A 15,381-nucleotide genomic window follows, 5' to 3' on the forward strand; every position below is an offset into this window, starting at 1 on the left:
AGACAGCAGTATGGTTGATTTTTAGCAAAATAATGCCCTTCTGGTTTTAGATTTAGCCCAAGCTTTACATAAGTATGGAGTAAACTGTTTTGTTTATATGACATCTTTCTGTGTCCTAAAGGGGACCTCAGTGTATTAAAATAGTTACTATCCCTTGGAAAAAAACAAACAAACAAACCCCAAAACAAAAACTAAGGAGCAGATTAGGTTGTTTGAGCCAGGTTCTTGTTGGAGAAAGCCCTAAGTTTGAACCTTAAAATGACGCTGTTAAGGCTGTATCATAATCTTAAATCTGTCTAACTGCCCTTCCCTTAATGTTATACGTTGTTGCTTATTTTTCTATAGAAGTAGAGGAAGGTGGAGTAAGTATCTTTTAAATTAAAGAACAAATAACGAGTACTTCTTTTCAGAAAATACAAATAACTGAAATCTTTCTTGATGTTGTCTTGAGCCAGAAATGTGACCTATGGGGAGAACCGAGTGACTGACTACAATTTATTTGGTCACTATCTAAACCTGTACTGGGATATTACGTGTAAGTGTGAACACATAAATATGCTAGTTTATTGGGATTGGGGACGTCCTGATGAGGAAAGCAAAGCAGAGCAACAACTTGTCTCCAATTCAGAGACTTATAGAATTACCAACTTAGATCCTTGGAAAATTAACGGTGGCCCTAAAATCTTAAGTCAAGACTTTCTGATCCTAGTCAGTCCTCTATACAGTATGCCCTTGCTAACCATCTAGTTCTTCAACTCAGAGCTGTGCAAGACAGCATGGTACAGTGGACAGAGTGGCATCCTTGGAGTGTTTGGGTTCAAATCCTGCCTCTGGCACATATTGCTGGGTGGTTATTCAACTCCTGGGAGACTTTCTTAGACAATAACTTTCAAGTGTGTTGCTATCCTGAGTGGTAGAAGAAGTTTTGAAACCAGAATTCACAACACTGATGAAATCTCAGGTTCAGACCTACCACACAGAGTTTTCTCTATTAAAACTCTAATAAGTTTAAAAATGTACTGACTTTTTAGAGGGCCCCATGTGTGTGTATGTATGTGTGTATATATGGAAAGATATATACATATATGTATATATACACACATACATGCATTTGAAAAATGTATTTTGGGGGATCTTTTCTCTTGCTTCTTTTCCCTTTTCAATTTGAAAACAGAGAACTTATTCTGTGCCCTAGAAAACTCATTTTCAAAGAGAATAAGTTCAAGAAAATTCTGAATTGCAGAATTATATACTTTAGTTTTCAATAGCAAAAAGAAAAAAGAACTTTCAAAACATCATGACTCAAGGGAAATTTAATCCACAGGTTCATAAGAAAACAATGCTTATTTTGAAAGACATTTTACATACTAAAAACTACTTATGCAGAGATGATTTTGGACATGGTTGCTATTTATTGATAATGTGCTAACCTTCCCATCTGGAGATGACTTTCATCTTACCAATATTAGAGTGAGTACTTTGAGTCCTTTTTCTAGTTGTGTTGTTGGATTTACACCGATCTATTTAATGCATTTGCTTACTTCTCTTTATGGGAGATGGCTGGCAGCATAAATGAAGACCTGTACGTCATTGACTGAGATTTTTTTTTTTCAAATGGACCTGGGATTCATGTTACAGAGAAATCCTAGGGAACCAATTTCTTCTAACAATGCAGACTGACAACTGTTGTGGAACTTAGAATCTTTGAGTGTTACTTGGGGGCAATAAGAGGTTAAGTGACTAGCCCAGAGTCACATGGTATATGTCAGAGGAAAGTCTTAAACCTGGATCTTTCTGATGCCAAGGCCAGATCTATCCAACAAGCTACACTGTCTCTCTTGTTGAGACTACTTTTTGTTAAAATGGAGCTGTCTGTCACCACTCAGTTACAAGATCACAGTCAAAGCCACGATGAAACAGTCATTAATTGAATTGGAGCATGGCTCTCCTTCTCCATTAGGATACCCACCTCTATTAGGCAGAAGAAAGGAGAGCTAATACACTTATTTTGCTTCTCCTTAACTTATTTCTATTTCCTTCGACTCTATGGTCTCTGCAGTATGTAATAATGGATAGAGTACTGGGCTTGGAGTTATAGAGACTTGGGTTCAAATCTCACTTGCAATACTTGTTAACTCTGCAAGCACAGTCAAATTACCTAACCTCTATGTACCTCAAGTCACTACCTTGGCCTCATCTACTGTGTAGTAGATAGGCTGTGATCTGCATCGGGGAGAAGAAGAGAAACAAAGGGAAGTTTCCTGTGCTTACAAAATGACAGATCCTGGATGCATTTGCGTTTCCTATACAGCCACATTGAAAAGTTGGGAGATGGGACGAACTCTCCAGCCTTCTCATCTACAAAATTTTATATCATCAAAGGGAGTAGATTTGGTTCTCTTTTGTTAGAGGACAACCCTTAAGGAGGGAAGAAAGAAAAATAGCCTACAAGGCTGACGAGGGAAGATGGCACAATCTCCACTTTTCCTTCTCTGGACAATGTTGAAAAACTTTCTAGGAGCAAGCACAGGTTGTGAAAAAATATAATTGGCATATCTTTGGGGAACCACAAAACCATATTTCATCAATCTTAAGATGTTTACACTTAGTTTGAAACTTAGAACCTGTGAAAGCTGAGACCAGGGAGGCACTTTCTTTTTTAATTAAATGGTTTGAAAAGAAAAACAATGTGTACTCTCAAAACTTACGAGGGCTCTTCTGACACCACGGCTCCTTCTTCCAGCTCTTGGGCTTGCTTATGCCATGGCAGCTTGGCTTCCACAGGAAGTTTCTCTGAAAAGCATATGCATAGACATGAAAAAAGATGAGCTCAGAACTAAGTTTGGGTTCCAGAGAAATCTGTTTTCTCTCTAAGCTTGTCTGTCTCTGTGGGCTGTATGTTTGTAAAGAGATGTTTTGTCTGTTGATTATGTGCTAATAACTAATAGTTGACTTATTAATTTCCTGGTTCTTTTATTTGAATTGAACTCATATCATTAGAATCCTACAACTAGAAACTGTATCCCGAGAGAAAGGCTTTCTGTATTCTGATGAACAAAGAACATTTTATGCCCTGTGTCGTACATCATAAAAAGTTCATTGTTGAGCTCGAGCAATAGAAACAAGGGGAAAATTACAACACCAAGAAGATAGGTTCCATACTGAGTTACACAGGAAAGCTTTTAAGTATCGTTTTCTGGAAAGGTTTTATGTAGTTAATTTCAAATAAAAAAAAGCACCTATTGAGTGCCTGTTATATGCTGGGATAAGTGGCAAGGGCTCTGGGTGTTAGAAAAGTAAGACATGTTGTTTTTCTCAAGGAATTTAAAATTTAGTAATGGAGAATTAAAAACTGGACACAAATATCGATGTCATCCAACTAACTGTTCCCAATAATTGTCAGTGGTGGATGGCTAGTGCCCATGGCCTTGACATTTCCCATGCCCATTTCTTGACTCTGCTTGGCTCTCCACATTGGACTTTAAGAGAGATGGGATAATGGTTATGCATAAAGAAATAGAGAACAGAACATATAAAGAATGATAGAATAAATACCTCCGATAATTGTATGTTAACCTGAAAACTGTCTGAACATGCATATCTGATTCGGACATTTGTAATTTTAATAAAGGCCTTATATAAATGAATTAATGCCTTTTTCTTATGGAAATTCTAGAGCAGGAATGGGAACCTGTGGCCTTTGGCCCTCTAGGTCCTCAAGTATGACCCTTTGATTTCTATATGTAAGCTTGGACTAAGTCTTGATAATGGCTGATATACACCTCAAGAAATAGGGAACCAAACAAAAACAAAGCTTTGTAATGTTAGCGCTATTGGTAGCTACGTATATAGCATGTAGGTTTTTATGATGGGGGGAAAGGGAAGCCTCTTATTAATGTTTTTTAAGTCTCTATCTTAGAATTATCAACTCTGAGTCTAATGAGCAGCCACTTTATCTTTCAGTCTTCTTCTTTTTTTTTTTTTGGTGAGGCAATCAGGGTTAAGTGACTTGCCCAGGATCACACAGCTAGTGTCATGTGTCTGAGGCCTGATTTGAACTCAGGTCCTCCTGACTCCAAGGCCAGAGCTTTAGCCACTGTGCCACCTAACTGCCCCCTTTATATTTCATCCTTGAAAAAAGATAGAACAATACTACCTTTTAAAAATTAGCACAAAATACAAGAATTTACAATGTGGCTCTGATATAGTTCAACATTTCTCACAGCACAACTCCTTTTAGCTAAATATGGTCTGCACTGTTTCTTAAGATGGAAAAAAATCTGGTAATCTGAACTTATAACATATTGCTTGGAATATCTGGCTATATGCTGTAATTCTCAGCAATGATATTCACAAGAAATGGAATGAAATTAAGGTAATACATGAACAAAGAAACTATGTAGCATGAGATAACAGTGGATAGTCCAAGTGCTCCAGTGGTACTCCCAAAATGTTAAAAGACCTAGGGGAAGACTTTGGATTCACTGGGTATATTTTCTAAGGAGGATCATGGGATCATAGGATAAGATGTGGCTAGGTTGTGATCTGTACGTGATGGAGAGAATACCCACAATGATGGGATTATGCCCACCATGAATGTATCTTACTCATACAGGTACCATTTGCAAAACAATCTGGAAGTTAGAAAATAAGCCATAATCAACCATTTGCTTTGTTCCACTATTTCTCCCACATTAGCCCACCAATTTAGAATATGCTTCCTAGCCTTCACAAAAATGGCTGCCAAGATTCCTATTTTGACATATTTATTGGTGTCATTTATGAGTGAATCTGCTTTTATAACATAAACCAGAGAAGCTCTCTCACCATTTTAGAGCATATAATTACAAAGATGAAAGAAATATGCTCATATTCATACACACACACACACACACACACACACACACTGTAGAATTATACGGCATTTTAATGATGTTTAGCAAGCCAGATCTTTCTACTTAACTGTGAAAAACTAGATTTCATTCTCAGATAGTTAACCACAAACTACTTTTCATTCTCTGAAGTGGCTTGCTAAAGAAAGAACTAGCAAACATATTGCTATTTTAAATTAAGGATATCATCACTTGCCCTTTATACATGTATACTGTTTAATTATCTTAAAAGTAAAGTCAATGAAAAATATTGAGCTGCTCAATCCAGAATGGACTGCCATGATTTGAAAGCTAACAATATGGTATATCTCCACAAAGAGGAGTTTTGCTGACATTCTATGCATTTCCAGCAAGACAAATTAAAACTAAAGAGGGACCCTATTTTAGGTAAAGGCCCAAGCTTCTCTTTCCATTAAACAGACAAATAAAACAAAATAAAAAACTACTAGCAATAGCCCATGAAGCTTCACTTTGTATATGACCAATAGCTTTTTCCTTTCTGTGAGTAACCATTTGTAATAATTGATTACTGCCATTCTCTTCAATGATTTCTTTTTTTAATCATAGTTTAGAACTTGTAATGACATTCACTTTTGCCCAAGACATCATAGTTTGTGGTAAGGAGTAAAAACTTAATTGATTGACAATGTAGAGATAAATAAATTTAAAAAGCAGTTTTAAAAATTAGATGGGATGTGAGAGTCAGTATTTTTTTAAAGAAGAGTTTTCAATAAGTAGAACTTTTATCTTGTGTCTGGTAAATGAGTTTTTAAAAATATATATACATATATAAAAATAAATATAATGTCATATACAGAGTATATGATCTAGTTATCCCATTCTGGGAAAATGAGTCAGTATATACATGGAAGGGTCCTATAACCTCTGACTGCCAGATCCACATGGAAGAGAAAGAATCCAAAAGTAATGTTGCCAACCTTGTGAGAGATTCATCAACATAAAATCGTTTCAGGACAAAGCATTTTGCAAGAGCAATATAATGAACTGACCTATCAAAACAAGCAAGGGGTGAGGGGTAGGGGAGGAAGAGTCCTGTCCCTTTCAGATCTTATATTCTGTGTTTAACTTCAGCATAGAAGAGAGGAGGTGCCCTGCTCTGGTCTACTGGCTGTAGCTGTTGCCTTCTCACCCTTGCAGCTGAAATCTCTGTCCTTCTTTGTTCTAGTAACAATAGTACACTCATTTCTAAACACTATAAAAAACTAATTGAGATTGTTTCTCCTGTAACCATCCCCCCCTTTTTTTATTCTGCTTTATGTATGGAGATGTTTGACTGTGTTTTTATTAAGTTTAGAATTTAATTTTTTTTAAATTGAAATATCAGTGAGCTTTTTATGAACTTAAAACAAAGTATTTGCAATTTCTAGTAAAAAAAATTGTTTTATTTACAGTTCTTGATTGAGATCTTAACATTTTGATTATATAGATGTTCAAAATTGTCTTAATATATGAAAATATATTTGATATTTTAAAAATTGCATATCAATATGGAAAGATTTATATTTTGACAGTAAGACATATTTAAGCTTATTAAAAATGTGTCCTGTGCTCCAGAAACTGGGTGCAATTTTTCTCTTTGTTTTTAACAGCAAGAAAGGGTTGTTAAATGTATGAATTATTCCATAGTGTTTGAGCTATTTTTAAATGGATCATAAGTAGATAAATCCTATGATACTTTTCAACAATGGCATTCAAAAAGCTTTATGATTGGTTAGGCTCTCTCTCTGTCTTTATTTATAGTTTAATTAAAAAAGGTCAGTTTAATGGATTCCACACTTATTTGTGATATGTGCACACACATATAACAAGTCTACCCAATGCAGCTTTAAAACATAAAGCACAGTTACTAGGGGACAAGAACACTTTAAAATAAGATACTTTAAAAAATTCCAAGGAGATCAAAGCAGGTCTAGGACAAGAAAGCAATTAACAGCTTCATAATGGGCCACCTGTCATCTTACCTTTAGGTTTATAGCAGGGAGTCGGTATGATGCATTCTTCTTTTATGTGGGGCTTTGTTTTAGGGCTGCAACCACCTGTATGCATTCCTCGATGATCAATACAGAGTACTACTCGGTATCTGAGCCCTTGTCCACACGTCACAGTACACTAGAAAGAGAGAGAGGGAAGAAGAGAAAGAGAGGGAAGAAGAGAAAGAGAGAGGAGAAAGAAAGAGGAGGAAGGGAGGAAAATGTGGAGGGAGGAGAGAGGGAGAGACAGCAAAGCCTTATTTAAATAAAGTAGAATATTTTTTCCCACTAAATACTGCAAATACAGGCTATTGATTTTTATCCTTCCCCTCCCCCCAAGATTATCAGTTGTGTTGTATCATCTCTTTTACTGGATTGTAAGCCCATAGGAGCAGGTTTACATGTTGTGCATCTCTCTATCCCATGTAGTGCCTAGCATGGGATCTCAAACATATTGAGTGCTTAATGAATATTTGTTAAGTAGAATTGTATTGTATGATAGCAGTTGTAAAATTGTCGTTTACTTTGTTAGAGAAAGTGCTGACAATTTAATCACCCCCAGTCTTTGAGTCTCCACCACCACAAGTCCAGAAGCCAATCTGATAAAGATATGAATATTAATAAAATCCAATTTCAAAGGGGGAAATGTTGGATGAGCAATTCATATAAGGGCCAGAAGTATAAATTTGAATTATCTAGCCTGAAATTCTGTTTGTTTCCAATCTACTAGACAGGACCATTCTTGATATTGACTTAATTGTCCTATTTCCTGTTTTATTGCTGTCACAGGGTCATAGATCTGGACCTCCTAGGCCATCTAGTTCAACCCTTGCATTTTAAAGAAGAGGAAAATGAGGCTCGGGTAGGTTAAGTGATTTGCCTAACGTCACATCGATGATAAGCAATGGAGTCATGATTTAAACCTATTTCCTCCAACTTCAGAATCCGCGCTGTTTCCACTGGGCTAGTCTCAGATTACCAGTAACAAACTAGTTATTTCCTTTTGTGTTTCTCTTGTCTGCATTTTAGTATTTGAGTTTAATTTGGCCAACCAGCTATGACCCTGACTTTTCCATAAAAAATAGCTGGTTTACCCTAAAAAAAACTTATATTCTCTTAGTCAACATTCACTAAGTATCTACTTAAGTGCAAAGTACCATATTTGGTATCATGAAATTACAACAAAAATTGTAGAGTATCTGCCCAGTTTTTAATTGTATTCCTGAGTTTTTCTTTTTAGTTATTTTGCAGTTAACACTTGGAGTGCTTTCCCTCCTTACTTCCACTGGCTTCCTTCAAGATTGATCAAGCACCATCTTCAGCAGGAGACCTTTCCTAGCTACAAATGCTTTCACCTGTAAGATTACCTCATGCATGTTTGTTAAATTATCTATTTATGGACATACTGTCTCCCCATTAAAATGTGAGCTCCTTGTGGGCAGCGATTGCTTTTTTTTTCTTCTTTGTAATCTCAGTGCTCAGCACAGTGCCAAGTACATACTAAATGCTTAATAAATGATTGTTGATTGATGTCTAAATCACAGAAAATACTGGTTGTTAGGTTAGTTTCTGCCTTTTCCCATGATTGATTTATGTTACAACACAGTCAGTTTTAGTGATGGTGCCAAAAGAAAGAGCTGATGAAGAAATCTTTCAGTCAAGAGCCCAGGAGTCAGGATAGGCACTGCCTGTACCTCTGAAGCTGGACTGATGTGTATGGGAGCAGACCAAAAGTGAATGAAAGAACAAATTAACAAATGATGTCTCTCATCTCTGATCACAAATCTATATTACATGGTTCTATGATAAGAAGAAACAGAAGTGCATCATGGCTGATCAACTTGATCTCTGGGTTTATAGATCATCTGTTTTCATAGAGCCAGAATCTAAATGTTAGCCACTGAACTTACACTGCATATAACCTGAGTGTCATGGAGTTCAGCATGATGTCATGGAGAGAATGCTAGCTTAGTCATCAGCAGGGCTTAGGTTCTAATCCTGACTAGCTATATGGCTTTGATCAAGTCACTTAACTCTTGTTGGTCCACTTCCTTATCTGCAAAATGAAGGGGTCAGACTTGGTAACCTCCAAGGTCCTGGTGAGTTCCAAGATCTTATGTTTTTCTGACAGCTAGTTCAATGGCCACTGGCATTACTTGGAGGCACGTTGAACTGTTTCTTCAGCACATGAAGTGACTTTGGAGCAGAAGTAGGAAAACATGAAGTAGGAAAATGATTCAGCTTTATTCTCAATCTACAAACATACTAAGTTGGAGAATGGTGACCTTCTCCTATTCTCCAGTTCCCCCCAATCCCCATCCCCTGCCATGGCAGTAGGCTTGTAGAACACTAGGTAAACTCAGCCAAAGAGGACAATGATGGACAAATTAGATTGCCAGGCAGGGTGGTGATAAAAAGACTGAAGAATGGGCTTACTCTCCTAAACACACAAAGAAAGAAGGCACAGTTACCGGAGACCACTCTTGTGCCAGCCACTTAGGACAGTCAAAAATGTTGCAGGGCTGTACAATAGGCATCTTAGGAGTGTACATGCATTTCCATTCTTCCACTGAACTGACATGCCCCTGGATGTCTTCTTCTACACAGGAAACCGTCCGACTCTGGATACCACCTCCACAGGAGGAGGAGCAGGCTGTCCATGGTGTGCTTTCCCATCTATATAGGAAGAAGGCAATAGTTGTTAAAGGGATACAGTCTTCCATTAATCTTTTGAGAACTCCCTCCCTTCCACAACCTAATTTTCCTTTGATTAGTAAAGTTCCAAGAGATTTGGGGCACAAGAGTCAAAAACCTATCTGTTACATTAAATGTGGTGAGGAAATTCACCTAGCAAAGGTTTTTTTTTTTTATTATTTTTTATTTTTTACACATCCCGCTCTGCACACAAAGGAACTAACTTGAAAAGAAAAAAAAAAAAGAGATCTCTGGCTCTTTCACACCATCTCTATAGACTGGTATGAAACAAGGCAAGAGGTAGGCTTCTGGATCTTTATCACAGCCCAGTTCATGAGCATAAAAGTACACAAAGTATGCCAGTGAAGGGGGAGGAATTGATGTCATGGCTAAAGCCACTGACTCAAGTTAATATTCATTAAGAATTTGCAAACTAGCACTTCATTGACCCCAAAATAGATACCCCATCTTATTTTTACAAAACAAAAGAAAAGTTTGGCTTATAACCAATTATATATTTTTTTAGTATTTATTTATTTTCAAAGAGATCTTATTTTAGGGCCATGGTCTAAATTTGAACCAATATGGTAGACTGTACCTGGGTTGATATTTTTATTCTAACCCAGTGCTTTGCTTATTTACATTATGATTGCTTTTTTTCATTAGCGGCTCTTAGATGATCAAAAGGGCAAAATGGAATATCTTCTTATCCTATCCATATAACTAACCTTGGGAATAAAAGAATAGTCACAAGCATGCAGTTTAGCTCTTTGCCAAGCTTACTACTATACTGATGTTCCAATAACCCTAATGACTACAGAAGCTATTAGCTATGCAAACGTATCACTAGATTAAGAGCAAACATAGGAACACAGTCATCATATGCCAATTTCTTAGTTACTGATAGATGTTAACTGATTCATGACTTCTGTTCTGATAAATGCATGTATAGCATCGCAACTAGGTTTGATTCTGATTGGAAAAGTTGGCTTGTATGGTTTTTGGGCCCCTATAATTTTCAACATAGGGATCTGTACATTAGGCTAAATGAGATAGAAAGTAACATTGTCCAATATTACTTTTAAGAGAATTTGATTTACTTCTGCACTGGAGAATTCTGTGAGGGAGAGGGAACACTTTGCTTAAATTTTCCAAAAGCAATTCTTTTCTCCTTTCACAGACTAGCTTCAGAATTGCTGAAGGAAGGAACCACAAAGTCAAATGATTACATACTTATTTGTTTGTGTGTAGTGCTCTGGTGGTTGGGAGGCTGGCAAAGAACTTAAGTTTCTATTATGTTTATGAGGGAATGACATTTGGCTGGAGGAAAAAATGAAATGTCAAGAAGTTAATGTACTTGACTTATAAAAGTCAAGGATACTATACAAATAGAAATATAGCTTGGAAGCATTTATTCCAATGTTTCATAGAATCTTGTTTATAGATAGTATGTCATATTCAAGATAACAAGCTTGATTCTCTTTTTTGCACAAAAGGGAAAAATGTCTATTTCCCCATTTACAGAGAAGACAGGCCCTCCTCCACTCTCTCTGTACTGCTCAACTCTAGGCAACAATCACTATCCCTACTGCCAGCAGCTAGGATATGCTGCCAAATACAATATTTTCCTATGCACACTTCCCCAGGAGGTACATAAGAAAGTATCATAATGAGGAGAGCAGGGCTGCAGTTTAGCTCCTAGGAGAATTGATCGCTGGTCCCTTCCAGAGAAGCAAAGTATCTCTGTGGAAAGTTGCTCTATATCAGGGGAGACCAATTCAGATATCATTCTTCCTTGGAATGATACAGCTATGGAAGGCATTTCCCTGTTGGTTAACAAAAACTGGTCTCAGATATATAGTCTAGAGAAGTGTGTTGAATACATATATACATGTTTATACTCACACTGGACTCAATGCTACAAAGACATAGGAATCTGCTTTGAATATATTGGATGTCCCAAATATCTTAGTGTAGTTTTAAGCTTTAGTAAGCTTACACCTGATATATTCAGTTTTGGGGGATTATTAGTTTGCTACAGAGGGAAGTAATTGCTTAAATAAAAGCCTAATTCTCCTCAAACGTATTTCTAAGAAGTCAGAAAGATGCTGTACTCCTTTCTCAACTTCAGAGCACAGTGTTTAGTAAATGTTGGTTGAATGTAGGAAAGAGCAATGGCTCTGGCTCTACAAGTCAGATGGCAGAAAGAAACTTCTGAAGTTGGTTTTATATCAATACTTCCAGTAATGTATAGCATGATTACAACAAAAGAAACTTTTGTTTCTCTCTGTAAAATGGATACATGTGAGTTTCCTGCTAAGAGTAATAGACTTACGGTCAATTCTGCAGTAATATGTGGGTAGCTCCCTTTCAGAAGGACAGCCTATACAACAGTGGTTGTGAGTATTCACCCAGGGCTACTTAAAACATTAATAGAAAAGGGGGGGGGGCGATTAGAGCATTAATAAGTATTTCATAAAACACTGTCCTAAAAGATAACTGGCCTAGGAATTTATAATGTGCTACATATTTAAATTTTATTTCTTAAAGGGAGTGGGGTATAGTGGATAGAGAACTGGCCTTGAAGCCAGGAAGACTTGAATTCAAGTTGTGCCTTTGACATGTACTGGCTGTGTGATCCTGGGCAAATCATGTAACCCCAAAGGCAGACTTCTAAGATTTTCAATTTCAGAGGGAGTGCTGGACTGTTTAGGATAAACCAATAAACTCACTGGTCTAGTCTCTATCACTATCTTAGTCATAAATAATAATTTCTATAAGAACTCAAAATTCTCAACTGGGTTGTAGAAATGTTTTATATGATTAATTGCAAATTTATATGCAGCACTGTGGTGTGTTCTTAGATCTTACATATGTATCTATGTGTATGTTTATGTGAGTGTGTGCATATCTCTATGTATGTGATAGCCAGTTACTGAAGCAAGACTAACGTTCAGAGTAAAGGAAGAGCAATTAGAAAGTGAATGAATTTTACTATTGTAAATCCTTCTGATTCAGAAGTCATTCATTTGTTTAAGGCCTTTTCCCTTGGCCAAAGTTGTTATCATGTTAAAATTTTCATTACTTTAGCTTTTTCTTGCGAAATTGAAACATATATCTAACATACATAATTTTCGTTTACTGAGATGGCATGTCCAGATTGACAACTAGCTTGCTAACTGATACATAAGCATAATAAACATATGTTAATTTGCCAATATTTCCCTGTTGTGTTAGAGACAGAATTGTTTGTGTGCCCATAAAACAATAGAACAAATTCCTACATGTTGCAAACAAAACTAATCACCTAATTTTTATAATACATGTACATTAAGGGGAATCCTCTAACTGTTAATATATTAATTACATAAAATGGGCATCGATTATTCCAGAAAAAAAAAAAAACTTAACCCAGAGAGTACATACATTTCGAATAATACCAGGGCAACCATGACAACAAAAGCAGAGGTTTTTAAATTTAGAAGTAGATGAGATCTTGTTTGTCTGTCCTTTGTTTTCAAAGAGGACCCATCATAGAGATTACCTGGTCCAAAGCTTTCATTTTATAAGTGAGGAAATAAAGACCCAGAGAAGTTAAATGATTTATGCCAAAGGTCACACAGGTGACAGAGCTGAGATAATACAAAAGTATTTCCCAAAGCCTGACACATAATTCAGGCTCCATTTTAAATTTAGATGTGCACATTATTGATATCGTATTGTGATCTGTAATTTAAAGAGCTAAAGCAATGTGAACCTGGTATGTTGTTATTATTAGTGATAGGAACTTAGACCAAATGAAATACTAGTGGAGTTCAGAGAATATTCTGGTATCCTACCTTAGTTTCTATTTGCTAGAATATGCCAGTTTGGTCCTGTTTCAAAGTATTTCACTGGATTTCACCCTGCCTCCCAACAATAACAACAACAAAACAAAAGCAAAAATAAGCCCATAACGTTGGTTGGTTTTATGTAGAACAACAACAGGGTTCCATTTCATTTGAATTTCAGCAAATTAGAGTGATTTGTTCTGACTGTGTGTTCACAGTTTGGATTTGGTCCAACCCTTTCATTATGCGTAGTATAGATTACCCAATGGCTATGTTAATTGCCAAGTCAATCAAATAAGCATTTATTAGGTATTTTCTATGTTCAAGATACTACACTAGGCACTGGGAATAGGAAAGCAGAGTGAAAAACAGTCCCTTCCCTCAAGGAGTTTAAATTTTACTGGCTGTAGAATGCAACTGTACTGGGCAGGGTATCCCAGATTTAGTCTCACAAAGGGAAAGGAGACCATTGGGATCAAGCACAAAAGTAATTTCTCTGTGATTACTTCAAATCAAATTACAAAAGCACAAATTCCAAAGTCTCACAAATTGTGAGACTTCTGCCTGCTTCTGGTATCACAACACATTTATTCAATGGACTATTATTTGGCTCTCCCCCTACCCCACTTTATTATGAATGGATTTATAAAGAGGACAATCATTTTAGAATGTTCCCACTGTACTTTTTCATTATTTTTACAGCTTATAAAAATATTATACTTATAAAACGTGAAGTGGCATTTACATGGGATTTTATACTATTTTAAAAAAAAGCCTAAATGGCTGTTCTGAATAACAAGGATATGAAAGAAATCATGCAGTTTGGTTTTCTTTCCTAATTGCTAATTTCTTCTAAAATGAAAATGATTTTAGAAATTCACATGCATACTAATGCAACATCTGGAATTCCACATTCATGGGTCTACAAAGATACTTGTGGTAGTGTCTGTTTGACATTTTGGAGGAGTATTTTAATGACCGGGGTTCTGTTGCAGGGGAAGCAGAGAAGACAAAGAGAAGTCCAGAAAGACTGAATATAAACCCACACAGTGTATCCAATCACTGAATTACTATGTCAGCTTCAATGTAATGCTAACCTATCTTTACATGGTTTTTTAAAATGATAAGGTTAGAGTCTGGTCATGCCAATATTATTCAATGGGAGATCTCAGAAGGGAGTGGGAAATATGGCATTTACCATTTTATTTTTACAGGAAAAACGGAGTTGCTATGCCAAAAAATAAAGTTAGAACATCAGATAACTAACTCTAGTATCAGGATTATTGATTTACATACCGAGGAAGGGGATGGTAGAGGTCATAGGGCATGATCTGCTTGTAGCCGTCACTGTTAGGAACAATAATGCCAACCCTCTGAGTAGAAGGTACACACAATAAAATAAACACTAAATGATTACATTATACAACATTTTTTTACATAATTGCAAAACAACATTGATAACATGTTCTACAAATTCAGTTTAGGATTTTGAAAACAATACTTAGAAGGGTTTCATATCTTTATGGCTAGTACGTGTTTAAGAATGGGCAAGATATTGTTTGGAAGAACGCTATTTCATGAGACTAGTTTTCTGATTCATGAAGAAAATTCCATGGGAAAGGGTTCTAACACCCAAACATTCCCCTCTTTGTTAAATATGACAATAAACTTTAATACTTTCTCTAATTTAAATAAATTTTACATTATGTTGGGTCATCATCATCAACAACATCATCAGTGCCTTTTCTAGGTGCTCATCAAGAAATCACACCATTATAACCTTTGATTACCCCACAAAATTCTCTTAAGATTTTAAGTTGTAGAAAAGGAGCCAACTTGCATTGATAGAGTTTCCTCACCCAAGATTTCCCTAAACTAATGAAAACATAGGTCCAATACATATCTCCTGTGTAATGAGCCTTTGAGTATAGATAGATAGATAGATAGATAGATAGATAGATAGATAGATAGATA

General features: G+C 36.2%; 1 protein-coding gene across 2 annotated transcripts in view; it reads right to left on the reverse strand.

The window, feature by feature from the left end:
• ADAMTSL1 (ADAMTS like 1) overlaps positions 1–15,381 on the reverse strand; it is a 397,281-nt gene that overhangs the window by 180,757 nt on the left and 201,143 nt on the right. The window contains exons 10-13 of one of the 2 annotated variants that reach the window (XM_027862671.1): positions 14,704–14,754; positions 9,355–9,559; positions 6,875–7,022; positions 2,709–2,793 (exon numbers count right to left, since the gene is read on the reverse strand). In XM_027862671.1, coding sequence (XP_027718472.1) covers positions 2,709–2,793; positions 6,875–7,022; positions 9,355–9,559; positions 14,704–14,754 — 489 coding nt within the window. The remainder of the gene's footprint in view (positions 1–2,708; positions 2,794–6,874; positions 7,023–9,354; positions 9,560–14,703; positions 14,755–15,381) is intronic. The other variant, XM_027862672.1, reaches the window with a different exon arrangement.

The sequence above is a fragment of the Vombatus ursinus genome, unplaced genomic scaffold (assembly GCF_900497805.2).
Source record: "Vombatus ursinus unplaced genomic scaffold, bare-nosed wombat genome assembly UNPS02014770.1, whole genome shotgun sequence".
Classification (NCBI taxonomy): domain Eukaryota; kingdom Metazoa; phylum Chordata; class Mammalia; order Diprotodontia; family Vombatidae; genus Vombatus; species Vombatus ursinus.